At 34.6% G+C, this 27,148-nt stretch overlaps 6 protein-coding genes across 11 annotated transcripts; 4 read left to right on the top strand and 2 right to left on the bottom strand.

Moving 5' to 3' along the window:
- Positions 1 to 1,138: 1,138 nt before the first annotated feature.
- CAM9 (calmodulin 9) lies at positions 1,139 to 2,846 on the top strand. Its single transcript, NM_115051.3, has 4 exons — positions 1,139 to 1,558; positions 1,652 to 1,812; positions 1,903 to 1,980; positions 2,479 to 2,846. Exons 1-4 carry the CDS (start codon positions 1,483 to 1,485, stop codon positions 2,617 to 2,619), a joined length of 456 nt encoding a protein of 151 aa, NP_190760.1. The 5' UTR covers positions 1,139 to 1,482; the 3' UTR covers positions 2,620 to 2,846.
- Positions 2,847 to 3,990: 1,144 nt separating this feature from the next.
- HSFA7A (heat shock transcription factor A7A) lies at positions 3,991 to 5,656 on the bottom strand. The gene is made up of 2 exons (NM_115050.2): positions 5,240 to 5,656; positions 3,991 to 4,732 (listed from the first exon to the last, which is right to left on the bottom strand). The coding sequence occupies exons 1-2, from the start codon at positions 5,501 to 5,503 to the stop codon at positions 4,178 to 4,180; spliced, it is 819 nt and encodes a 272-aa protein (NP_190759.1). The 5' UTR covers positions 5,504 to 5,656; the 3' UTR covers positions 3,991 to 4,177.
- Positions 5,657 to 14,874: 9,218 nt separating this feature from the next.
- SULTR3;1 (sulfate transporter 3;1) lies at positions 14,875 to 19,510 on the top strand. 2 transcript variants are annotated; one of them, NM_001339539.1, is made up of 12 exons: positions 14,875 to 15,465; positions 15,590 to 15,797; positions 16,489 to 16,660; positions 16,814 to 16,879; positions 17,119 to 17,232; positions 17,541 to 17,657; positions 17,855 to 17,981; positions 18,073 to 18,359; positions 18,495 to 18,685; positions 18,768 to 18,853; positions 18,950 to 19,026; positions 19,109 to 19,510. In NM_001339539.1, exons 1-12 carry the CDS (start codon positions 14,985 to 14,987, stop codon positions 19,292 to 19,294), a joined length of 2,112 nt encoding a protein of 703 aa, NP_001326166.1. In that variant the 5' UTR covers positions 14,875 to 14,984; the 3' UTR covers positions 19,295 to 19,510. The 2 variants fall into 2 exon arrangements, with proteins under 2 accessions (NP_001326166.1, NP_190758.2); NM_115049.5 differs by having other exon boundaries at positions 15,003 to 15,465.
- A 174-nt stretch (positions 19,511 to 19,684) lies between these two features.
- On the top strand, positions 19,685 to 21,322 carry AT3G51890 (Clathrin light chain protein). Its single transcript, NM_115048.7, has 3 exons — positions 19,685 to 20,220; positions 20,558 to 20,711; positions 20,803 to 21,322. The coding sequence occupies exons 1-3, from the start codon at positions 19,907 to 19,909 to the stop codon at positions 21,109 to 21,111; spliced, it is 777 nt and encodes a 258-aa protein (NP_566956.4). The 5' UTR covers positions 19,685 to 19,906; the 3' UTR covers positions 21,112 to 21,322.
- A 274-nt stretch (positions 21,323 to 21,596) lies between these two features.
- Positions 21,597 to 23,861, top strand: HMGB1 (high mobility group B1). 5 transcript variants are annotated; one of them, NM_001084800.2, is made up of 9 exons: positions 21,597 to 21,710; positions 21,812 to 21,844; positions 22,298 to 22,373; positions 22,614 to 22,736; positions 22,834 to 22,891; positions 22,986 to 23,030; positions 23,116 to 23,196; positions 23,272 to 23,340; positions 23,464 to 23,861. In NM_001084800.2, exons 3-9 carry the CDS (start codon positions 22,306 to 22,308, stop codon positions 23,554 to 23,556), a joined length of 537 nt encoding a protein of 178 aa, NP_001078269.1. In that variant the 5' UTR covers positions 21,597 to 21,710; positions 21,812 to 21,844; positions 22,298 to 22,305; the 3' UTR covers positions 23,557 to 23,861. The 5 variants fall into 5 exon arrangements, with proteins under 5 accessions (NP_001078269.1, NP_001327501.1, NP_190756.1 ...); NM_001339538.1 differs by having other exon boundaries at positions 21,632 to 21,703; positions 23,464 to 23,823; NM_001203133.1 differs by having other exon boundaries at positions 21,673 to 21,710; positions 23,515 to 23,813.
- AT3G51870 (Mitochondrial substrate carrier family protein) lies at positions 23,861 to 26,895 on the bottom strand. Its single transcript, NM_115046.6, has 10 exons — positions 26,472 to 26,895; positions 26,290 to 26,346; positions 26,135 to 26,197; positions 25,991 to 26,047; positions 25,587 to 25,670; positions 25,133 to 25,201; positions 24,943 to 25,055; positions 24,685 to 24,854; positions 24,460 to 24,538; positions 23,861 to 24,291 (listed from the first exon to the last, which is right to left on the bottom strand). Exons 1-10 carry the CDS (start codon positions 26,817 to 26,819, stop codon positions 24,186 to 24,188), a joined length of 1,146 nt encoding a protein of 381 aa, NP_190755.2. The 5' UTR covers positions 26,820 to 26,895; the 3' UTR covers positions 23,861 to 24,185.
- Between the last annotated feature and the right edge of the window lie 253 nt (positions 26,896 to 27,148).

The raw sequence follows: 27,148 nt of genomic DNA, 5'->3' as shown, positions 1-27,148 counted from the left end.
CTCCGCTAAGTAAAGCGTAGTGGGAGCGTAAATTCGCGTGAGTCTGATTCTGAATCGTATCATACATACCAAATCAAACATTAACGTTTATGATCTTACTTACCCATATCTTATTTCTTAATTTGTTTGGTTGTTTGTAAATGAGAAATACACTATGATAAGAGAAGAAGATCTAAATGAGGCATAGATCTCTAGATACCAAAACAGATAACGCCACCAACTAACATCCAATTAAGGATATATAACACGGCATCTCCCTCTTTAGTAAGCTTACGACCAAAGTAGTGTGACTAGTGCGGAACATTTTTGCAGTTAATACTACTTAGCCTCAATTCTTAATTATGACCGTATGGGACAGGGTAGGTAGGCACAAAGCGGATATTGTTTTTAATATATTTGCATCGAATTTGGTTTGTTGGATCGATAATCTTTTAATATGTATCCGCTTTTGAACTAGTCTATTCTCCGATTGTAGAATGAAACATCTATCCGAAATTCTAATTTGTAGTATTAGTGATTTGTTTTGTTTTTAACAGTATTTTAATATTTGTTTAAATTTGTAAACTTATGGTTATCCAGACTTTTTGAATCATTCAAAAGTGGAAAACAGATCGAATGGAAGTATAGAACACTACAATATATTTTCATATTTTTCTTAGCCGTAAGCCACTAATATTGGATGGACATAAACATAAGAGACCCCACAATATTTATCAGATTAAGCCTTTATTCACATTACAATGTTTCGTTCTCAACTTCTCATCATAACGTGAATAAAAGTAGGAGTTAGAATTAGAACACAACATCTCTAACAAATCTCTTATCTGCATTGCTTTGGAGAGACATGTTTGTACAAGAAGAAAAATGTTTATGGTCAGTCCGTTTTTTTCATATTGATTACCTTTTAAATCCCATTTGGTATTAAAAAAAACCCACTTCTAAGATATGTTTCGCTTTTTATGGTAACAAGACATATAACTTTTCAAAGTTACTGAATGGAATTCTTGACAGAAGTTGTTAGGACACTAAATAATGGAAAATCAAAATCAAGGGTTACATTAGAGACACGCGTACATCAATTATTTCTTAAAATGCAACTTGGTGTACGACTTTTAATTCTTGAGTCCTCAAACCCGAGCATTACTCCACCCTTTCTTTTCGCAATAATCAAGATCCTAATTTAATTCCCTATAAGTATTTTTTCTAATAACTATGAAAATAAAGAAAAATAAGCGTTGAAGTCATAAGTTTGAACAAAGACGCGTGACCTGGAATCGTGCTCAAGAAAAAATATCACAACTAATGAAAACGCAAGGTCATGAGTATTGACCTTGACCGGGCAAGAGCCTAGAGCCAAGAGGTGATGTGTACTTAAATGTGATAGATGCTCCCTTCTTCTTCTCTCATCACTAACAAATTAAGAGAAGCTGATCATCAGATTGAATCAAAGACAGACTTTGACTTTTCTTTGTGATCGAAGATATGGCGGATGCTTTCACAGATGAACAGATCCAAGAGTTTTACGAAGCCTTCTGTCTCATAGACAAAGATTCCGATGGTCTGCTTTGTTCTCTCTCTTTCTTGTTCGATTTGATACACAAATTTATTCAGAATCGATCGGTTTGATGATGTTATGATGCATGTGAAACAGGGTTCATCACGAAGGAGAAGCTAACGAAAGTGATGAAGTCGATGGGGAAGAATCCAAAGGCGGAACAACTGCAACAGATGATGAGCGATGTTGACATCTTTGGCAACGGTGGCATCACTTTTGATGATTTCTTGTATATTATGGCTCAAAACACTTCTCAGGTAAAATATATATACACACTTAAAACCGTTTAGTTATAGTAAAGATTGATAATTGTAGAGAAAAGTTAATAATGAAAAAATTGGTTGTAGGAATCAGCATCGGATGAGTTAATTGAGGTATTCAGAGTGTTCGACAGAGACGGAGATGGTCTCATATCTCAACTTGAGGTAAATAAATTGTCTAACTATTTACCAAATAGTACATTGTCCTGACATGGAAACAATAAAAAACGAGTTACATACATATATAATAAGATTAAGTGATCATGTAGATGGATATAACGAAAGAAGAGAAATTACTAAATGTTACTTTTTTGAAGACCTTGTTATTATTATCTTTATAATCTACTATCATTCACTCATTACAACACAAATTTTTGTCGCCATAAGAAACTCCATTGCTCATATGGTCTTGTTTTTTTTTTCTCAAACCGACACGGCGACAACACAACAATCGAGAGACACATAGTCACATACTACTTGAAAAATACTTCGTTATCTGAATTAAAAAGATTTATATTCAAAAATAATGCAAAAAAGATTGGTCATTTAACTTGGTCAAATGGTTATTAGCTTACTTTTATAATATAAGCCATTCTCTTAACTCTTAAGTCTTAACTATAGTTTATTTAGCCATTTCTCCTAATTTCTATAAACGAAATGCAGTTGGGAGAAGGAATGAAGGACATGGGGATGAAGATAACAGCAGAAGAAGCGGAGCATATGGTCCGAGAAGCCGACCTTGATGGCGATGGTTTTCTTTCTTTCCACGAATTCTCTAAAATGATGATTGCTGCCTCTTATTAGCATTTTGTGAAATGCCATGATTTAAGAGTTTGTTTTTGCACAATTACAACTATATTTCAATATGTTACTATATTTTCCCAACATATAATTAAAGTGTGTGTTACTGAATCAATGATTTTTTTCGGTCGATAAAAAACTATAATATTTTTCCTATCCAAAATTCGAACCAAACCAAACCAAACCAAAAGTATTGTTCTGTTTTAAACATATGTTTTTTAAACCGGAAAATCCAAACCGAACTAAACCGAGAGTAATTATCTGACTCGGTCACTCGACGGTAGCGTGCCACAATTGAACTGGTGGTCGATCCTTAACTTCCATCTTCAATCCTTGCAAAACCCTAATGAAGAAGCAGTCTGAAGAACCAAAAATCAGTGGTTTTTTAATAAGTAAATGGTGAGAAAATCTGTTGAACTGTCGAATTTGTTTATAACCTATCAGCTTTGCTATAAATTGTTTGTTCCAAATTCCAATTCAAGTCCCCATCATTGAAGGTTAAGTAGCTTTGCTTTTTTGTCTGCCGACGGTTGTTGTAGAAATTTATGATGTTCTTGATGCTTGTCACTTTCACTCATATTGAGATCTGTCTCTCGATTCATGTTTCTTCATCACAGTGGACACAAAATGACCTAGAAGCTGAGATAGTATATTTACATTGAGTAGAGCAATTTAGTACTTGCAATATTCGTTTTAGTAGTGTCTAAAAAAGATAAGGCTTTGGTTGAACTCCATTCTAAAACCCTTACGACTGATTGAGCAAGAATCTTTACATTGATTATAGCTTTGTTTCCGTGGAAAAGTTTCTACAGTCCAGCCATGCAAACAAGGCGATGGCAACATAGGAAGGAGATAGGAGATTGATTAGATTTTTTTTTTGTCAATCAACAACTAGCTGCTGTAGAAGAAACTTTAGATCAGAAAACAGAACAGCTAATCACTGCTAAAGAGTTTTCCTCTTCTTTGTCATGAGACATTCCACCATCTTGTGGATTCTTGATCTTTGTAGCAATCTTCTTGCTCATAGTTGTCTTTGCTCTCATTTTAAAGTTATTTTCTTGAAGACTAGAGATCAGAATTTTGACCGGAGAGAGTAAACCATATTACATGATTCCACTAAATTAACACTGTTACAGGTTAGAATCACGGACATGGATGATTGCTCACTCATGTGGACTTGTCTTAACACTGACCCAAATAAGCCAAAACTCCTTAATAGCATTAAATGATGTGAAAAAGAGAGATCACATTTGGAAAAAGGGTTTAGGGCAAAAAAGAGTGAAGCAGACAAAGACATCATTCAACGTCATCAATAGGTCTTTGTAAGAAGAGATCAGAGAAGAGTTTAGATGGAGTTAATAACAATCATATTTATCACATACATATACACATATATGAAAGAATTAACCATTTTTTTGTTTACACTACTACTACTACTACTTGATAACAAAATTACTGCAAATTAATTAAACAAACAGAAAAAGTTTTTTTTTTGTGACAGAAGAAAATGAGCTTGAAAGTAGAAGAAACTAAAAACAAAACCAAAAAGAAATCCATCTAGTTAGGAGGTGGAAGCCAAACTCTCATCACTAAGCAACTCTTCCCAGAAACCATCATCCAACTCTCTCTCTACCACCAGTTGATGATCCTCTTCTTCCAACATATTCCTCTGTTTTCCATGCCCTTGCATCTCCAAAGCCAAAACTTCCAATTCCGACATCGAAGAAGAACCTCTTTTCCTCTTTGCTGACTCATTATCCTCAAGCTCCTTAATTTTTTTATCTCTTTGTTTCAACAACTGATGCAAAAACGAAGGACTCTGCATTGCTCTAGCCAGAAACGACATCATTTGTCTCTGTTTCCTCTCTGTTCCTTCTATCCTCTGTTCCATAGCTTTGATGTAGCTTTTCGTTGTTTGTTGCTGCTGTCTTAGACTCACTATCTCCATCATTAGCACTTGCTTCTCTCTGCGAAGCTCGTTGCAAGCGTCATGGCTTGGTGAAGATGATGGAGTAAAAGGGTTTCTCCTCTTGATGTTCTTCAACAACTGTCTTTGTCCTAACAAAAACTCTTCGTTTGCAAATTCCCATCTCTCTGCTTCTATCTTTCTGAAACCCTGTAATTTTTTTAACATAAGTATTCAAAAACTAATCTTTTGAAAGTCTACATATTCTCACAAACATCAATAATTGGAGTGAGAACTCTTTCTATGTTTTTATATGTTAAAGAATGGAACAAGTGGGCAACGTTAAAGCTGATTAGTGAATAAACAATGGAAATTGGGATAAGATCGCTGACTGTTTCTTTTGATTATTTTAGTAAGCAAGTTGACACGAAACTTGCTTCTGGAACTTACTAAACCTTCTTCTACTCCACTAGCCATTACGGAATCTACATTTTCGATGTTTCTAGAATGCTAAATTAACAACAGATTCTGCTGTAAAAAATGACTTTTTTCCATTACCAAGTTAATTATATAGTAACATTCAGAATACTTCGCGGTAATTTTCCAGCAACAAGGGAAATGAAAGTTAAAAAAATAAAAGAAAAAAACAGAGCATTCCTCTGCTTTGAATGCTCTGTTTTGTGTTTGGTCAGAGAATACAGAGCAGAGAAGACTCACATAAGTATTGAGTTGTCTGATGAAACTTGAGAAATTGCTGTGTTTGAAATGACGAGGAAGGAGAATCGTGGAGAAAGAATGCAAATCCCAGACGACAAAACTTGTTCCTCCTCTGTTCCAAGATACGATGTGGTCAGTGTTTGGATCATCCACCATCTCAAATGTCTTGGTCAGAAATGGAGGTGGAGCATTTTCGTGTAAACCCTCCATTGGTTGTGGTGGTGGTGGTGGATCGCAGCCTTCCGGGAGAAACGGGTTCATCATCCTGAGGTAACGGGTTTTGAAAAACCCAATTGGAAATTAAAGACAAGATTCTTGATGATTTCGATTAACCAGTCTCCGAAGTTGAGTTCATCATCTTCGGATTTTGAAAAACTGGTCGGATTAAGTTCGTTTATGGCAGTTGATGGAGTGAGGAAGGTAATGTCCACGTAAGATAATTTTGAGGTGGCTTTATATAGGAAGAGTAGAAAGTGAGTGATGATATTAGATTTGATTAAAATATTTGTAAAAATTATTATTATAGTACACTCAAGTTAGAAATTAGAAACTTCTGGAAACGGTTTTGGACCTTTTTGATGCACATTCGAATAGTCGAAACTTCTGGAACTTCGTAATTGAGGACTGTACGGTATGGTTTTCACATTGTTAGTATTAGGACCCACCTTTTGTGTTTTACAAATATAAAAACAAAGAGTGATGCAAATGGCAAATTGTAATTGGGTTAAGTTTGGTTTTAATGTTGATGTGGCTGTTGTCTCATCTTGACATTTGGCTTGGGTCTAAACCGGATTGGTTAAGGCTAAAATAAAACCAACCAGAAGTACTCCAAGAGTTGATTGACAAATTCCCTGCAATTCGAAGGCCTCCATTAATTTCTGACTAGTAAATTTCTTAGGTATTTTTCTTTATAATATATAAGTTAGAGATATTTATAAAATATACACTTTTATATTAATATATGGCTACAAAACATTTCTTCTTTTTAAAGCAAAAACTTAAACCCTTAACCCAAAAGAGAAAAAATGGGTACATGCCTTAAAATGGACTACTCAGGTAATTCAGAATTGGTCGGTCAGAACAGTATCTGGAGCACAACTTCGTTGTTGTATTTTTTCTTTACATTCGTAGAACATAGTTTCTAATCAACAAAAAAATACACGAAAAAAGATAATAGTAATTCACTAGCAAACAATTTGTATATATTTTTTGTCGTTTGACCTTCAAGAATGGGTACATGTATTTAAATCAGTTTATTCTGAATTGGCCGGTTAAAACAGTATCTGGAGCAGAACTTCGTTGTTGTTTTTTTTTTACATTCGGAGAACATAGTTTTTTTTAATCAACAAAAAGAAAAAAAGATAATAGCAACGCTAGCAAACAAATTCTATATAGGTTTTGACCATACATAGAACAAATCCTAATTGGTCCGCTTGGACTCTTCCTAGAAGCTGTAGACTTCGTAGCCACCTTTTTGATGCAATCCTCAAACATGTGTCGAACAGTCTAAGTGACACTTGATGCATTACCGCGATGCCTCATGGTACGTGTTTGTACTCAACATCTGGTCTGTAGTACCAGAGACAGACAGGATGATAAAATATAGTAGAGATTTCGAATTATTTTATATTCAGCAACCTGCTTAACAAAATAATGTGGAGACATTTGATTGAACCATTTCTTTTGACTTTTTCTCCGAAAATATTTTTTAATAGTATGAATGAAGTTACAATTCGGGATTATAGAGTAGACTAGCTAGTTTAGTATTTGGTAATTGGTGCTTATCGATTAATTCTATGCGTTAATACTTTGTTACGTATAAGCATCAATTTTGATGGTCTATTTATTTATTAAACACAAAATTTCATTGTCTATTTCAAAGCAAAATCATGACATTTTTTTATTTTTTACTCCATTTTAAACAAGTCATGTTGATTTATGATATTGTTGTAGTTCCACTAAACACGTTTTTCATTTAATTGTACGTTTGGAAATAAATATGTTACTTAAAAGAGAAATATTGGCATAATATTACCTCCTCTTCGTAAAAAATTATTAAGATTTGTTATGAAAAATACTATTTGTTAAGAGACTAGTGAATTTGGATCCTCACAAGGGATGTGTACCATCAACCATGTTAGATGTATTGTCAAGGCCCAAAATGCGAATAATGGGCCTGTCTAGACCCCCAAAACATATAGTGTCATATTTAGTCCTTTTTGTTCGGCTAGCAAACAATAACCGGTCCACGGTCCACCCATGCTAGAAAAATTGTCTTGCTTTTGTTTTCTGGTTACTACGGGTGATCTCCAATATGCCATTGTACACTCGTCATTTTCTAATGCCCGCGTAGGACATGCGAAAAGTTCGAGGCAAAATTATAACGAAATTTTATGAATATGTTTTCCTAAATTGTCGAAATTTTGAATAACCTATATATATAGATTTACAGAACACTGTTGATTTTGTTTACTTTGGTTCAGAGAGAAAATTTTGGTACCAAAATCTTTTGTTTAAATAGTCATTTTATATTACTTTTAAAAATAATCGATTTGGATTTGTAACATTTGTTGACTAATTGTCCCAAATAATTATTATGGATATTTCAATCGAATTGGTATATGGCTCCATATGTTAAATCGAACAATTGCTATTTACAACTACCTGAGCTAAATTGTTTATTTAAATCGAATTAGTTAATCGGGCAAAATCAAAAGATCGTGTATTTTTATAAAATTAGTTAAGTTGATGTGATTTTATTTAAGTTACTAGCTTTGTTTGCATTTACAATCACACATAAAAAAAAAAAAATATGAAAACCAGAATTTTATTCTAGATTCTAACGTTTTCCAACAAAGAAAATAAAATTAAACTTTGTATTCTACATTTCGTAAGATGTTTATTCAAATTAGAAAGTATTGTCGCATGTTACCAAAGTCAACTTAAAAAGTTTTATCACATGTTATAAAAAGATAATAACAAATTTGAAAAATGAGCGTTGTGTAATGATACGGAGATGACTTATGAGGCACATAAATCTGAACTTATACATAATTTACTACAAACATGAGATTTTTGGTAAAACTGTTCTTAAGTTCTTTAATCAAAATCACTTGTTAAGATAATGACACTTAAAAGTAAGTTAAGTAACTAAGGTAAACTGAGATGTATAATGATTAATCCAGTTCGACCAGACATTTGCGATCCATGTGTTTATTTGACTTTATGAGACCGCCTACTTTATTTCCCATGCATATTCTTACCGAGACATCACACGACTGCCTTATTCTCCTATCCAAAGTAGTCGGTCCGAATAGAGCATGCCAAGACACAAGGAGAAAAAGGTGGATAATAATATCTGACACAAGTCACACAACCATATAACAACAAAAAGTTTGAAGCCTAAATAGTAAAAAAAAATAAAAAAAATATTGTTACTATAACATCTACTTTGCGTATAACTCTTTTAACTTTGCAGATAACTACCCAAGTACCCAACCATAAAACCTTTAGTAGAAGTCAGTGGGTCCAATGCCCCAATCCATATATTGGGAATCTCATTTTAGCCAAAGTGGATGGCACTTGAAGAAGACTTGCCCACTTTTTCAAATTATGGGGGTTACAACCAAAACTTATGATCATTGCAATTCTACATGCTTCTTTATCAAAAATAAAAAGCATGTATAGCTTAAAGGATTTATTTTGCGGTTGGAGAATTATGACTTATTTTCTTGCGATTTCAATCATTGCTGGTCACTATGGTTATTATGCACTTCTGCATAACAAGAAATTTAGGTACTATGAGAATTATTTTAGATTTTTGACAACAAGAATTTCCCATTTTGTATAACTAAGAATTTTGAGGTTAGTCTACCTTTTTGCCCGGCACCCGAACTCAATATTATATTTGCTATAAATATTAAGAAATTATGGATTCATGCAACGGTTAAATTACTAATTTCATATTTTGTATAAATATATCCTAGTCCTTATTTGACAAACAATGATATTGTAGATTCGTGTATCAACCAAAAAAAAAGCTAAAAAGAAGCAGTTTTAAAAGTCATGTCAACTCGATTTTAGTTAGTGCTCAATTAAAGGAAATCCACGCAGGTGTTTTAGTAGATTTTCTTGATCCTGTTATATCCACATCGTTTTTATGCGTTGTTGCCATATAAATTTTAGTTTATACACATCCAAATTAATTTAACTCATAGCTAGACATATGCACATGTATACAATTATATATGATGGGTCCAGCAAGTGCAACATTTGTTTCCGCATAATCTGTGTCACTTACAAATTATGCATCCCAAAAACAATGGATGCAAGTCATGTAACCATGCAACTAGAAGGTATATGTGTGTATATATATATAGCATACACATGTGTATGAAACTGTAGATTGGTAAAGGGGCCGATGTCATAGTACATATAATTGAGGTGTGATATAAGAACCCATTTATGTTGTCTGCCAGAATATCACACAAACATTTCCACAATTTCGATACTTCGATTTATATTCATACGCATAACAAAGTCAACTAGTTATATACTTATAATAAAGTCCAAATTACCAAGTGAGTGATGATTACTTCTTTTGTTTCCGAAAAGGTTAATAATCCGACAAAGGTAGAAAGATTAACAACTCGTAAAGTGGTATTAGCCTTTGAAAACCTGAAACGACAAAAGTCGTTAATACAATCAGTGCACTGGTTTCTATGTTTGAAGTGATTTCATTAGCTTCTTGGATAGAGTCATGCTTTTGGTAATTTGGATCAGTTTCCTTTTTTATCCCAGAAATTAAAGTATTGTGTTAGTGATCTGTCCTGAATGTGTGTGATTGATGCGATGTATAGTCAATTTATACAGTAATCTTGTGGTGGACGGGTGGTTGTCGGCTAATGTGTACCATCTTCATGATAACACAGGCCATTAGATGTCCTTGTAGCCCAAATTTTATAAATTTGTGCTTTAACCAAATTATATACAATTAAGAAATTTCTCCAAAATTACATCTTTCATATTCAAAATTTAAAAATTTGTATAGGGTTAATCAAATAGAAAGCCAGATCCTATAACTTAACTAGATAAGTAATTATAAAATTGTCGTATTAGGTACTTGCCCTTACTAGAATAGTTTGGTAAGAGTACCCATAATAATTATAAACTTATAATTGATAATACATGTTGACAAAAAAAATATGATTATACATGTTTTGAAAAGAAAAAAAAAACACATACTATTTGCTCCGGTTGGCATGTTCTTTTTTTTTTCTTATGACAAATTAATTAGTGATTCATTTTAACATGTAATATACTTTAAAAAAACAATTACATTCATGCAAAAAAAGTGCATAAATTTTAATCATGTTATTTATACGATACACTATATTTAATCATATCAAATTAACATTATTATGCAAACTTGCAAAGTGCATATACTTTTCATCCAAGTCAAATTCAGCAATAGGAAAAATTGTAACTCATGAACCTTTAGCTTAGCATTATTAGGTCTTTTCGTAGCAGCAACTTTAAAACTGATTCTTGTAGACTATCATTTTTAATGCTTCGACAAAATTTCGACGAATATTTTCGACAATACTTTTTTAAATAATTTTCAATAAATTTTGGTTCACGAGCAAATAATTCCACAAAATTGATTTTTGTCATAAATCATCGGAATATGCTATTTCTAACAAATTTTTCACCAATACCGTTATCGGAAATTATAATATTTATCGTAGTAAATCAAATAAAAATACAATTTCAAACGCAAAAAAATTATGACAAGCAATTTTTTATTGTGCTAATGACATACTTTCAGATTTTAACTCTTTGCTATACATTTTTTCTTTCTAATTCAACTTAAATAGTTAAATTGTAATACCTAGTACATCACTTTTATCCACGAATTGAATATTTGTAGAACATATGTCAACCTTAATTTTTTTTTGGTCTCAACTGCTTCTGCCACAAAAGCATATAAAGACTGAATCTTCGGTGACTAAACTTATAAAATTTAACTATTTAAGTGCAGGATCAAGCTAAGATATATCCAAATGTTTTGTGCGGAATAACTAAACAAGTAAGCAAGCACAAGCAAGATTTGAAAATTAAGATAGAAAGCTAACGCAGATACTAAAGGAATATATAGCAAAGCTGCAGATTTGAGACTAGGGATAATTTTCTTTAATTTAGGAATAATAACTTTTATAACTTTATGGTGTAAGTGCAAAATCTAACGAGAGATTTCAATGGATATTTCCGATGATGGAACACGAACGATTAAACATTTGTAATGGTCTAAATTTTCTATACTAAATTATATTCATGTGATTTAGTTGTCTGAAATGCACGATGATTAAATCCATTGGGATTAACTATTATAATCTATCTTAGATTCAAATTTGTATTGGTGACTTAAACGTAGTTTATTAGTATACGTTTAGTGATTTCACCAACACTTTATATTTAAGATATTATTTAGATTTCGGTGATAAATGGTAAATCTAGCAGCACTAAACAATAAACATATTCTACTTGAATGAAACATACACCATCAAGTCTTATGTTTCGCAAAGATCTATTCTATATTTGGATTTGATAGTGACGCTTAATGCACAAAACTGCAGTGTGGTTCTGGCCGACATTTTAATTTCCTACGCAAGTAAAAATCCTCATCTCAAAAAATCTCCCAAAGGTACATATGAGATATATTTAAAGTATAATTTAGATCTTGGTAATTAATATCTCATATAACTTATATATATAGTTCATGGATGTCATCTATTCATGATAATCCAAAAACCTAGCAGATCAAAAATAGATTTCTATAAATTTAGAGGACAATTTCAACTTTGCCATTAAAAAAAAACATGTTCAATAATTATAATTGTTTTCCAAGAATATCCCATAACGGACCAAGAGATATATCAATTAAGTCACTCTCTGTCATATTTTTAGATGAATTTTCATGTAACTTTAGATTTTTAAATTAGCTTCTATTGTAGGTGGCAAATTTTATGTATATCTAAATCATGGATATAAAGCCAACTAATGTTTTGTAGTTGATGCTAAATCCTCTTAAATAAGCAACGAATTGGTGATATCAGTGGAAATCCGAAATTTTGTTGCTGTCAATATTCAACAATTATTTGTAAGAAAATGTGTAAAATGCATGATTAAAGGCCAACTTATCATTAGAATTTCCTTAAGTTTCTCGGCTTGAACCTATATAAAAGAGTATCAGTAGTATTCAGTACAGGTTCTTCTCCTCCTCAAACCTAAAAGTTATTGTTCTTCTCTTCCAGTCTTTTTTTAACAGCCGTTTTACCGACCTCTATTAGAACTAAAATATGATTGATGTACTAGCGATGAAATTGTCCTTATCGTTATCTAATGATAAAACTTGTTGAACTATATGGAGCCGTCCTCAAACTTTAGAAACAAATATTCTCGTCTTCAATTATGGCGATTTAGCCATACCTTATATATTTGGTAATGTGTAACGTAACTACTTACGTAGATCGTTTTATCAACAAAGTTTAGGTAATGGAAAAAGGGCTGGATAGTTAATCTTTCTTTATTACTATTTTTTTTTTTTTTGTATTGTATGTCTAAATCTATCTCGCAGTTGTTACATGAGACTCCTCATAGTAAAAGTTTTGAGTGAGTGAAACAAAGGCCATTGTAAGTGGAGGAGGATAAAGTAATTAAGTACGTCGCAAGCTGATCCATCGTTATCTGTGAGAACTGAGAATTAAAAGAAAGAAACAAAAACAAAACAACATGTGGTGGAAAAAAAATAGTATGCAAAAACGTAAAACGCTAGGTGTCATGATTTTTGTGGTGTGAATAAATTCCATTTTCGGCAGAAGGACCTGTTTCTGCGGCTGCGATTCGGAGCCGCGTCAAATATCGCCTGTTTATATTCCGGGTCAACAACCGTCTCTCCTTATTTGACCAGAGTCCTTCTGTTTTTTTTTGTTTTTTTTTTGTGGATAAATAAACAGAATAAATTAGGGCTCGAAATACTTATGATATGTATTCCAAAAGACATAGCTTTGATCACTTAAACAAGCCACGCCTAGCTGAGAAAGAAAAGGCTTTGGCTGGTTTATAAGAAATTAATAATAACTTTCTGGCCTTTAATTTAGATAAATAGAACATTTAATTTGTAATTATATATTTTAATCATGCAAATAATAAATTATCTCAACCAACATTATAATTTTATATATCTTTGAGGTCATTATTTTTGTAAAGAAAAACGCTAGAATTGAAATATTTATTAATTTAGACGAATATAAGTTGGACAATTTAATCCATGTAAGATTAAGATTTTGTATGCCATCAATCTAACAACTTGTCTAGACAACTAATGTTTAACAATAATTTTTGATACTGCAAAATTTGTTTATGTGAAGTTACAGAACTTGTAGGAGTTAGATTGTTAACGTTACAATACTATATATAGTTGATTCACGTGTTTATAGGCAACATATCAAATTAACATGTTTGCTTTGCAGTTAAAAATTGTTCAAGAAATAAGCCAAAATTCATCGACAAATTTGGAGCTAGGGGAGATTCGGTAGGTACAAATTAAACAAAACTTATTCAAGTAATTAACAAGTAAAATAAATAATCGTTTACCACGTGCCCATCCAGCTGTGATTCCACTTCAACTTCTGACTAAGGAACGGAAAGGCATTCCAAGTTTCCTCAATTAGGCTCAACTTTTCAGAGATGAAAAGAATTAGTATGTGCAAAATAACGTATAGATTCACAGGATGATACAAAATCTTTCAATGACATGGTTAGTCAACGTAAACAAATTTGTTTTGGAAGGGTCCATAGAGATTTTTACTAAAGCAACGTGGAGTTTTCATGTGTTTGCAACCGTTACCAAAACCCAACAGTTAGTTAACAACTTTATTATAATGAATAAAAATAACACACGAGAATTAATGACATAGTGTCAAAAAGAAGAAGAACAAGCATGATATTTTATGCCGACTAAAGTATTGTGACCATTTGTTGTTGCTGAATCGTCATCTCCAACTCCTAACGTTAGGCACGTTCTTGAAAAATATCCCATAACGCAAATTCTAGATTAAGCCCGGTAAAGTAAACTTGAAAAAATTATAATATACAGGTTCTTTATTTAAAGGAAAATGTGACATGGCAGTGAGGAGAAACTAACCCATCTTCCTAATGGACAAATGTCAGCAGAGCCATACATTTATAAAGTATTTTAATGATTAAGGGGACGATGATGATGTCATCAGTAGTTGAGTTGGGGGTAGAATAGGTAATTCAAGAAATATGTGATTGAAAGTGGAAACGTAAGCTTTCTGGCTTTTGTGTCCTCTCTGAGTCTCAGTGTCGGGACAAGACATGCATCAGCATCACACATCCGTGAATCGGTGCTTTATCCTCTTCTATCTTTTTTAACTTCACGACTAGAAAATTGATTTTTAAATTTTGTTTTACACAAACTGATATTAACTACAAATTAAGAATAACATAGAAATTAAGAATAAGTTTCTAGAAATGTACATCAAGTATTGGCCGTTAAGTTTCAACATATTTATACCATCTGGCCTCAATTACAATCATAATTCATAAATAATCTTCTGACACTTAATAAGATAACTTTTCACCGAGTGATATATTCCTGAAAGTAAATTCAACGCTTTAGAATAATGTTCTTATATATTTAATTATTTACCAAATACACACTATGCTTCAAACTCCCTATAAAAAGAAGAAACCACCTTATAGCACTTCTCCTCATTCCTCACTTCCAACCGCCAAAGAAAAAAATCAAAAACTCCAACAAAAAAAACCTCCCAAACCCTACCCGAGCAGTCGCCAGATGGGCACGGAGGACTACACATTCCCTCAAGGAGCGGAGGAGCTTCACCGCCGCCACCACACGGTGGAGGCTCCACAACCTCAACCGTTCTTGAAGTCACTTCAGTACTCAGTGAAGGAAACTCTGTTTCCAGACGACCCTTTTAGACAATTTAAGAACCAAAATGCATCAAGAAAATTTGTGTTAGGCCTCAAATACTTCCTCCCGATTTTCGAATGGGCACCACGCTACAATCTCAAGTTCTTCAAATCAGATCTCATCGCCGGAATCACCATCGCTAGTCTCGCCATCCCTCAGGGCATCAGTTACGCCAAACTTGCTAACTTGCCCCCAATTCTTGGCCTTTGTAAGCGTTATACATCTTTTATTTTTATTATTTTCCTTAACAATTAACGGGTTTTTTGTGTGTGTATATACACTATTTTTTGAAGTAGCGTTTGTACTTATTGTAACTGTTTTTTTGCGTTTAGATTCGAGTTTTGTACCGCCATTGGTATACGCGGTGCTAGGGAGTTCAAGGGACTTAGCGGTGGGAACGGTTGCGGTTGCGTCTCTGTTGACAGGTGCGATGCTGAGCAAAGAAGTTGATGCTGAGAAAGATCCTAAGCTTTACCTTCACCTTGCTTTCACCGCCACTTTTTTCGCCGGCGTTCTCGAAGCCTCTCTTGGAATTTTCAGGTTCTTTTTTACTTTATTTCTCCTTAATTATTTTTGTCCTTTTAATATGGTTTTACTTATGATAAAAGTGTGAGTAATATATTCGGTCCAATGCATGTGGGAAAAGATTCCGGCATAAAAAATATCAACCAAATAGTAACTTTTTCCTTACCTTGATTCTTAAGATCTAAAAATTCATAAGCACTATGTACTATGTACTATATGAGAGTGAAATGCGTCATCGCGAGTTACGTCACGTGAAACAAGATACAAGAGCTGAGACAACAAACCAATAGGGACAAAGCTAGATAACTATTAGAAAATCACACCGTGGTATGCTCGGTTTAATACATATATACTACATGTAACAGTGGAGAATCATACTAGAATAATGTAATTACTTTACTGGTAAGTTGGGTATAATTTAATACATATCTGGCCAAGTTTATTTTGATCCCCGTATCATAATCATAGTGTGATTGATTCAAAAGCACAAGAGAGATATATAGTATATTATAGGTAGAATCTTTTATTTTGGTTCCACAAAATTTCGGTATATCTAGCCAGAACTGGATTGAAGCATAAGGTATTAACTAAGGTTGGTGAGTTTGATGATGATGTGAGTTTAATAGTGCAAACTGATAAATTGATTGTTTAGTAGCTTTAAAAATAAAATTAAGAGAAGAAAGAAATGATGAAAAGGGAATTGCAGGTTAGGGTTCATAGTGGACTTTCTATCGCATGCAACGATAGTAGGATTCATGGGAGGAGCAGCGACGGTGGTGAGTCTGCAACAGCTTAAGGGTATTTTCGGACTTAAACATTTCACAGACTCTACCGATGTTATCTCTGTCATGCGTTCCGTTTTCTCCCAAACTCACGAGGTGTCTCTCATTTCCGTTATGTTGCTAATACATCCAAAATATCATTTTCAATGTCGATGATTGTTCTCCTAATTAATACTATGAATATTCATAGTATTATTAAACAGTAAACGTCTAAACATGTGTTTGTGTTTGTTTGTTTTTGTTGTGTAGTGGAGATGGGAAAGTGGCGTTCTTGGATGTGGTTTTCTATTCTTTCTTCTCTCCACCAGATATTTCGTAAGATTATAATTGTATACCTTTATATATCAATTTAAATAAGTGACTAATTAACACATTTTATTTCGAATAGCACGCTACAATGATCTTTCGAATAATTCCATTACTTTATACTCTTCGTCTTTTTCAATCTTTCTCTAGAAAGAATAAAAAGTATACGATATGGTGGACTGAAAATGTAAATAACTACACAATCAAAACGTTATTAATTGTGTTTAATGAATGAAATGATGATGCAGAGCATCAAGAAACCAAAATTCTTTTGGGTGGCGGCGATGGCTCCTTTGACCTCAGTGATTCTTGGAAGTCTCTTGGTTTACTTCACTCACGCTGAGAGACATGGTGTTCAAGTGGTATTACTCAATTTCTAGAATCTCCTTATCTGATGATAAATAATCAAATAAATAAATTATTTCAAGTCAAGACCAAAGAGATAACGTGTATGATTTCACCGAATCTTAAGAACATTATATATTTTTAAGAAAAGAAGAAAAAGTTAGGTAGAATATTATGGTAAGAAAAAGAACAAGAAGCATGAAGTTGAAGTAGTAAAGGAATTGTGGAAAAAGAAGTGGGCTCATGGGCTTTTTGTAGTTTTGTTCGAAAGGGAGAGGAATTATCGAATAAAGGAAATTAAGGTATACCGATTGTGATTGTGCAGATAGGGGACCTGAAGAAAGGGTTGAATCCACTCTCCGGTTCTGATCTCATCTTTACTTCCCCTTACATGTCCACAGCTGTCAAAACTGGCCTCATCACTGGCATCATTGCTCTCGCTGTAAGCCCATTATCCCTTTTTCTTATTTAGGGCTTTGATAGTTATCTTATTTATTACCAAGTGTAATTAACAAATTAACTAAGGCTTTATACCTAAGGCTTAAATCACCAACACACAATATGGGAATATGATTTTCAATGGTGAAAAGTGAAAACAAAAACTCATCAAATCAAATCAAATTCATGTGTAAAATGTAGGAAGGAGTAGCAGTGGGGAGGAGTTTTGCGATGTTCAAGAACTACAACATAGACGGGAACAAAGAGATGATAGCGTTTGGAATGATGAACATCGTTGGTTCCTTCACATCTTGTTACCTCACAACCGGTACCTACACACTCACACATAGTCACATATGGTTATTAACTATGAAAGAAAAAGCTTATAATATTAATTACGACGTACCATACTATACCAGGACCATTTTCAAGGTCGGCAGTGAACTACAACGCGGGTTGCAAGACCGCAATGTCCAACATAGTGATGGCGATTGCGGTTATGTTCACACTCCTCTTCCTCACACCGCTTTTTCACTACACACCACTCGTCGTCCTCTCTGCCATCATCATATCCGCAATGCTCGGACTCATTGACTATCAAGCTGCCATCCATCTCTGGAAAGTTGACAAGTTCGACTTCCTCGTCTGCATGAGCGCCTACGTTGGGGTCGTATTCGGCAGTGTAGAGATTGGACTCGTCGTAGCGGTTAGTATATACTTTATAATGCTGAATGAGCCTAGATGCCACTGTCTTTTTTTTTTCCTTCTATTTGCGTTTGGCATTTTAACACTTGCAATATTATTAAATTCTAAAATGTTTTTTTTTTTCATGGTGATGAAGGTGGCGATATCTATAGCGAGGTTGTTGCTGTTTGTGTCGAGGCCAAAAACTGCGGTGAAGGGAAACATACCAAACAGCATGATCTATAGGAACACTGAGCAGTACCCATCATCAAGAACCGTTCCTGGTATTCTCATCTTGGAGATTGATGCTCCCATCTACTTTGCTAATGCCAGTTACTTGCGTGAAAGGTAACCTAACCCTCATTCGTATTTACATGCCAAAGATTGAAGAATGGTTTTGAATAATGTTTACTTTTCAATAAATCTACAGAATCATAAGGTGGATTGATGAAGAGGAAGAGAGAGTTAAACAATCAGGAGAGAGCAGCTTACAATATATTATACTCGATATGTCAGGTAATGCATATGATCTTGATTTTCTCTAACACTAGCTAATGTTGTTTTCGTTGGAGGCTTACTTAGTTACTCTGTGCGTGTTTGTTAACAAATCAGCTGTTGGTAATATCGACACAAGCGGTATTAGCATGATGGTGGAAATTAAGAAAGTCATTGACAGGAGAGCGTTAAAGGTAACGTAGTGCGTGTATAATACATTTTTAGGATATGTAACGCGTTTCTTCTTGTTAATATTCTTTCTTTTTTAATCCACAGTTGGTATTGTCAAATCCAAAAGGAGAGGTCGTGAAGAAATTAACCAGATCCAAATTCATCGGTGATCATTTGGGCAAAGAGTGGATGTTCTTAACGGTAGGAGAAGCAGTGGAGGCTTGTAGCTACATGCTTCACACGTTTAAAACCGAACCGGCCTCCAAAAACGAGCCTTGGAACAACGTATAGTTCCTTTATTTTTTGCTGTCGTTCTGTGACTACTCGTTATTAACTAATCCGATGTAAACTTAAATTAAAAACTGAAACTCATTTTGTAATATTGATGATGAGCCATATGCAATATATATGCACTCTTATTGTAGTGTTATGGAAGAAATTGGCGGTTCGGAATTAGACCAAATACCGGTTAATGAACAATGAAGCAAATTTGGTTTCCTTCGGTTTAAAAATTGTCAATCTAATTTCTGGGGTAAATCTTATATTTTCTTGATATATCTTAAAAGGCCACAAAAATTATAAACCCTTTGTGTTCATAAAAGCCCATCAGGATAGGAACATTCAAGGAATCTGACGATAGTAATCGTATACGTCAAGGTCCACCATACGGATGCTTTTTTGCTCAATACAAAACATGACACGTAAGCGTACAATCAGATTAGAGGCAGATTCACGATACACACGATGTACCCTTTTCACTGCTCTCGTGTATTTAAGCTCCAACCAATTATAAAACGCCGCGTAGATCCTAAGAGAAGAAGAATTCGTCGTTACGAAAACCAGTGTGGACACAAAGCAGAGCAAAGAAGACTTTTGTAAGAAAATAAACACACAACTAAAGAGATGTCGTCAACCTTGAGCAACGAAGAGTCAGGACTCGGTGATTCAAATCGTTCGACGGAAGTAGATGGCGGCGACGGAGGAAACTTCACGGCTTACGAGTCTCGATTCCAGTCGCAGCGGTTTGACTCTTCCTTCTCTAATTTTGACTCCCAACCGGAGAAAGAGTCAGACTTACCATGCGGCGATTCATCTCCTCGACCCGAAACTCAATCTCCGCCGTCGATAAATAGTTTCGATGATACAAACGATTCGATCTTGCCGCCACCATCGGCCATGGAGAAAGAGGAAGGTTTCGCTCTTAGAGAGTGGCGAAGGTAAAAGCTTTCTCTGTGCATGCAGCTTTTTGATGCTTTACTTGATTCATCACTCTGTGTTCGTTAATAGATTATATAATCTTTGAATTGTCGATTCGATTCCTTAGAGAATTTCACGAAGCTTGGATTTTTACTTAAAACCTTAATTTAGCAACTCTGGCTAATTATCCATTGACCTAGTCTAACGTTGACCAACCACTGTTCCATGGATTTTTTTAGTCTTTAAAATAGTAAATTACAAATAGAACATTGGTTTTGTCGTCCATGTGATTGTGGTTGATTTGATTATGTCTACTAAATAGCTTATATGAAAAGTTTTGTTGTTCGTCTTCTCAAGGCTAAATGCTCTGAGATTGGAAGAGAAAGAAAAGGAAGAGAAAGAAATGGTTCAACAAATTCTAGAAGCAGCAGAGCAATATAAGGCTGAGTTCTATAGCAAGCGTAACGTTACTATTGAAAACAACAAGAAACTAAACCGCGAGAAAGAGAAGGTAATTTGTCTATATAGTAAATCTCACCATTCTATCAAGAAACTCTGAATTCTCAGGCTTATCATTCGAGATTTGTGTTTGTTATTGGCAGTTTTTTTTGGAGAATCAAGAAAAGTTTTACGCTGAAGCTGACAAAAACAATTGGAAGGCGATTGCAGAACTCATTCCTCGTGAAGTGCCAGTTATAGAGAATAGAGGGAACAAGAAGAAAACAGCAACCATAACTGTAATCCAGGGACCAAAGCCAGGGAAGCCCACTGATCTGTCTCGTATGCGTCAAGTGCTCACGAAACTCAAGCACAATCCGCCAACTCATATGAAGCCAAAACTGCCCTCACCATCTGGAGCTGACCCGAATGTGAGTGTGAGTGAACAGGTCACAGTTACAGAGAAGTTGTAGTTGTGTATGTGACAAGTTAACTTCTTCTTGATTGATGTTAAACCGTCTTTACTTTGTTAGCTTCCCTCATGTTCAGTCTCGACTATTGTTTGTTTTGATTTCGTCTTTGGTCTTACCATTGTTGGTTTCCCACACAGTTTTCTACTTTGATGTATATATAATATATTCAATAAAACCGGCCAGAAGCACAACAGATTTTCAGCTATATCAGTTTGGTTTGATTTCGTATAGTTTGAATTAGATAGAAACATGATTCTTGTGAACAATAATTCAGTTTTGAGCAACAAAATCATTGGTTAAAGAATCCTTCATTATTCTCTCTTAGCTATGGATTAAAGTCTGGCCCATAATATGCCCAACAATATCCTTAATAAAGTCAGGCCCATATAAGAACCACACTAGTCACGTGAATTTTAGTCGCATCCCTTATCGTATCTGTTTGATTTGGCGCAACCGTTTTGATCGCAACCGTTCAAATCAACGACCTTCCTTCACTATTATCATTTGACCGGCTATAGGAGGTAAAAGCACCTGGGATTTACTTGACTCTTCCTTTTCCTTAACCGGCGATCGCCAATCCTAGGTTTAACAGGTAACCGGTAATAAGCATCTCTTTCTCTTTTCCTCCTCCTTCAGGCCTCATCTCTTACTCTCTCTCTGATCGTCGTCTTTTTCTTTTGATTCTGCTTTTTTCCGCTAGGTTTCTGAGATCTTCCATTCGTCTCGAATTAAGGTAACGAATTTCTCTATTGTTTTGATTTTGGATTCGAATCTCTTCGTAATTTTTGTTGTTGTTTCGAATTAGTTTCTGCGTTTTTCTCTTTATCCTCTCTATTGGGGAGAATCTGGAGCTTAGCTTGTTTGATTCGAGTTTTTATTTTCCTCTCGATTTCAATGGAAAATAGTTGTTTTAGCTAAGGATTTAGTACTTTTTGAGCTTCGAATCTGTTGTTATTCTCTCATCTGTTCCTTCGTTTTCAGTTTTTTTCTAATTTTAGGATTTTTTGCTTGCGGATTGAATTGAGTTTTTCCTTCGCCTGTTTGATTGATTGATTTTTTTTTTTTTTTTCTATTGGTAGTGTATCTGTTGATTCTGTTCTATGTTGAATGCTATGATTAATTCTTCTAAAAATCTGTGAAATTGGTTCTTACACTAAGAAATTGATTCAATTCGTTGGTTGTATAGTTGCTACGATGAAAACAGCAAAGGGGAAAGATAAAGTTAAGACCACAAAGGAAGCCTTGAAGCCAGTTGATGACAGGTTAATCCCATTATCACTTGGTAACTTAAACATTAATAACGAGAAATTATGGCTATTGAGAAAAGTATATCTTCTTGCTAAATCAGCTTTTAAAGTAGCTTTGCAAATCTGACTTAGCTGAAACAGTTAGTAATCATCATGCTTGAAGCCGTTGTTTACTTTGTAGCTTAGGTTGGACAGACTGGTTTAACATTGTTGCTTGTGATTTGGTCTCATATTTAGTTCCTGTTTAATTTTCAGAAAGGTGGGAAAGAGGAAGGCACCGGCTGAGAAGCCTACTAAACGAGAGACTCGTAAAGAGAAGAAGGCTAAAAAGGACCCAAACAAACCAAAAAGAGCTCCTAGTGCCTTCTTTGTCTTTCTGTAAGTATTTGTGTATGATTTTCACTCTAGGAGATTCTCACTTGTATTGTTGAACTTCATATAAATTCTTACTGTTTTTTTTGTTTCTTTGTTTCAGAGAAGATTTTAGGGTCACGTTCAAGAAAGAAAATCCAAATGTGAAGGCCGTCTCTGCTGTAAGCATTTGGCAGATTCCTTGATAGTTTACATGTACGGTAGTCTTTACTAGGTGAAGTCCTCATGGTCTCACCTTCTCTTTTCCTTGTCAAGGTTGGGAAAGCTGGAGGGCAGAAATGGAAGTCAATGTCTCAAGCTGTAAGTATCTTTGAAACTTCCCTGTCTGATACTGTGAGGAAAATAGTGTGAGATTGACATGAGTTTCACTTCTTCCTTTGTAAAGGAAAAAGCTCCATATGAAGAGAAAGCTGCAAAAAGGAAAGCTGAATATGAGAAGCAAATGGATGCATACAACAAAAACTTGGTAAGCCCTAAGCCTTACTCTCATATATACAAACTCGTACATAGCTAACTCTGATTTCCTTGCAATGGGGAACAGGAGGAAGGGAGTGATGAATCTGAAAAGTCTAGATCTGAGATAAATGATGAAGATGAAGCCAGTGGGGAGGTAACAATTCCACTAAGCAATGTAGAGTTTCTCTATATAATGTCTTTTATTCATGACCCATTTTCTTCTGTACCTGGTGCTTGCTTTCTGAAGATGTATGTTTGGCTTAATATTTCTCTGCAGGAAGAACTATTAGAGAAGGAAGCGGCAGGTGATGATGAAGAAGAAGAAGAGGAAGAAGATGACGATGATGATGACGACGAGGAAGAAGACTAAATCAGGGATAGAAATCAGATTTTGTATCTCAAGCTTAACTGCAGATCCTTAAGCAGAAGTAAGTATTTTGTAATTTGTGTGTGGACGAGAACTATAGATCTAAAATCGTGTGTTTTTTTGTTTTTCTTTTCCTAAGAAAGCGAAACAGTTGTTAGCATCTCTCAGGATGTCTGTTTCAGCTTTTTGCCACAACAAACAATGTACCAATGTCTGCGTTAGTGATCATCCAAACCAAAACATAAACTAATGTACATATGAAAATCTCCCTTCTCTCAGGATGTTTGTTTCAGCTTTTTGCCACAACAAACAATGTACCAATGTCTGCGTTAGTGATCATCCAAACCAAAACATAAACTAATGTACATATTAAAATCTCCCTTCTAATGTATATTTGGTCTCTCGACTCTCTCAAGGTTCTTTCAAATTCCTTCAAAATTGTTGAAATAGTAATGAATTTCCGACAGAATTTTGCCGAATATACATATTGTTCCCCAAACATGAACTAGCAAAGTGAAAAACCAAGCTATGTTTCGCTCTAATAAAATGTTAAACTAGCACTCGAGCATAAATAAATATTCTGCGGCTCCAAAATTTTCATGTGAACAATTATATTCCAAAAATGTGGTTTGTTATTGAGCTTGGTCTCGATTCCGATTATCATCGCTGATCTTTTGAAGCTGCTTCTCACTTGTGGCGATAAGGCGCTTTACCATGTCGAAGGTTGTAAGCCTAATACTGCAAAACAAACATAAACGGCAATGGATATTTAGTAGGCTTGTTCTTATTGGCAATTGTGACTAAATAATCTAAATGCATGTTCATAATTGTGTTTTGTACATGATACATCTCAGTAGTTAACAAATGCATGGAGAAAGCTATTCCTATGTTTATTAAGAGTCTAACCTGCTGTTTGGTAGAGTTTTCAATGCATTGGGTAAAAAGCCGCGGTACAAGCCTATAAGCCCATCACGGTCTATAATTCCTGCATAGCCACAATGTAAAGATGACTCAGTTCAAATCTCAAGTATTTTGCTCAAAACACAACACGAGTTGTAAGTAAATAGACCCAATCAGATTTGGATGAAGATCTTGCTCTAATGAGTTGCATGATGAAATATATTAACTTACCAGCAAATGCCTCCGGAATTGATTTGTATGGAGTTCCTCTCATTTGCATTTGCCGTCTCACAGTGTCTAGAGGGTAACATGTCAGTGTTGCAATACCAGCTGAGAGAACAGCTGTTAATAGAGACGATTGTGCCTTCTTTCTATATTCCTCCGGTAAAGACTTCTTCACCCTGTTGCCAAAACAATATTAAGCCCGGTTCAAATTTTGTTTCCGTACAGGTACTTAAAACAGATAGAAAGAAAGTTTGAAAGACTCACAGATCGAAAATACAAAAGTTTACAGCAATATATGGAGCTATCCCCACTAGAGAAGGTCCTAGACCGTAATAGAAAGATGCGATTCCTTCATCACGGAGCATACTCAAAGCAACCTGCACGAGATTACATTGCACAATGCCTATCAATAAATGCATGAACAGGAAATGATATAAATGAAAAACCATTTCACCTGAGACATTGTTCGATACCCAGGTTCGACAGCCAACCTCAATCTCAAAACATCTAGAGGGTATGTCAACTGCATAAGAATCAAAATGCAAGAATCAGAATGATCAAGTAACATATCTATATACTTGGAGCAGTACATACTTTAACCAAGTTTTACTCGAAAGCCGAAATTAGATTGAAGTAACTTTGATTAACACTTAAGAGAAGGTAAACATCATAAAACAACTACATTTCAAAATATATAAGGATTTAGTTTTCAAGAATAGCCATCATAAAGATGGAGACTTATGATGGAACCAATTGGAGGAAAGAAGTAGGGTTCTACAAATAGATAGGTAATCTTAAGAATTTGTTAACCTTAAACTTGACAGTTAATTAACGCCAACAAAAGAATAAACCCGAAAACGGATAAACAAATATAGCAAGCATGAATATATCAAACCACAATTACTTACCAAAGTAGATGTCATGCCAGCACAAGCACCAGCTGCAAGTCTTCCGATTACTGAGAGCTGATCATCTTTACCTTTGAACAAGTTCTGAATACAAAATATAGAAGCATCAGTCACATTTTCAATACAGAAATCTTCCTTAACGATGAATGCTGTCAGTTTCAATACAGATAACAAAAAAGACTAATCCAATCAAGCAAAGTTTCCTGAAGGCAGTCAAATTAACTTTTATCTTCTAACTATAGACCAAAATCATAGTTTAATATGTCATACCAGACATTACTTATCACCCCAGGGCAATACTTGTTTTCTAGGACAAGTAGCTACAGAATTTTATAACAATCATTTCTATTTCTCTTTAGTACATAATCCCAATAGCCAATAAGCTATAGATGACACAAACTCACCTTGTAACTCTCATAAGCCAAAAGCTGGACCGCACTGTAAGGTAACACTCTTATCACCTGATGTCACATTTTCAAACAGAATTATCCAATAAGTCAAGACAAAACCAATCACTTGATATAAAAAAAACAAGTCCAAACAATTACCTGAGGTAAATTTCCTTTCCAATAACCTTTAACTCCTTCTTCTTTAGCTATCAAAGTGATTGCCTACAAAATCATTTCCAGTAAGCTCTTGCATCATTTATAACATGAAAGACTAACGTACATACACACACGAACATCAACAAAAACAAACTTACCTCGATAAATCCTATCGCCTTCTTCGCACTCTGTTGTCCAAGTCTTATACCATGTGTCTGCAGATAAAACCATTTTCAGATTACTAATTGTTCTATGACGTTACAATTTCGTTAAAATTTACCGTAAATGAAAAACAATCAACCAATAGAACAAATATATATAACAAAGGAAAAATTAGAACCTGCATAAGAAGTTTGATACGGTCAAGAGGAGCAGTAACAGTTTTAGCGGCGGCTCCGGCAAGAGCACCGGCGGCAAAAATAGCTGCATCCTTAGGGACAAGAGCAAGAATAGCTAGAGGATTGTTCAAGAGCTGAGCTGTCGTCGGAGCGAATTCTCTCTGTTCGCACTTCTCCACGAGTGAAATGCACGCGAATCTACCTAAACCGAAATCTCCGCGAGCTGGATTTCGCAGAACACGGCGGCGAAACTGTTCGGCGCCGGATTTGGCCGGAGAAGAGGTTGTTATTAAGGAGGAATTGAGGGAAGGGATACGGTGAAAAGTGAGAATCGCTCTGTCTTCTTCCATGTTGTAGAGAGGGAAGAAGAAGATAAGACGCAAAGGTTTTCAAAAACCTTAAGAAATGGTTTCGTCTACTTGAGATTGGTCCCACACGTTTCCTTATAAACCAAATTATAATTGAGTTAAGTTACTTTGTAAACTTAATTGGAAAAGTAGTCATTTTACTATTCATAATTTGTAAAATAGTTACTTTTCACTGTTTGATTCATACACTTACATCGTACACTACTTTTAGTGTACAAATGTATATAAAAATACACAGCGTACACTTTACATTTGTACACTAAAAGTGGTGTACAATCTAAGTGTACGAATCAAACAGTGAAAAATGACTA

This window comes from Arabidopsis thaliana, chromosome 3 (genome assembly GCF_000001735.4).
Source record: "Arabidopsis thaliana chromosome 3, partial sequence".
NCBI classification, from domain to species: Eukaryota; Viridiplantae; Streptophyta; class Magnoliopsida; order Brassicales; family Brassicaceae; genus Arabidopsis; species Arabidopsis thaliana.
The sequence above is the reverse complement of the archived record's forward strand: the minus strand, read 5'-3'. Positions and strand labels throughout refer to the sequence as shown.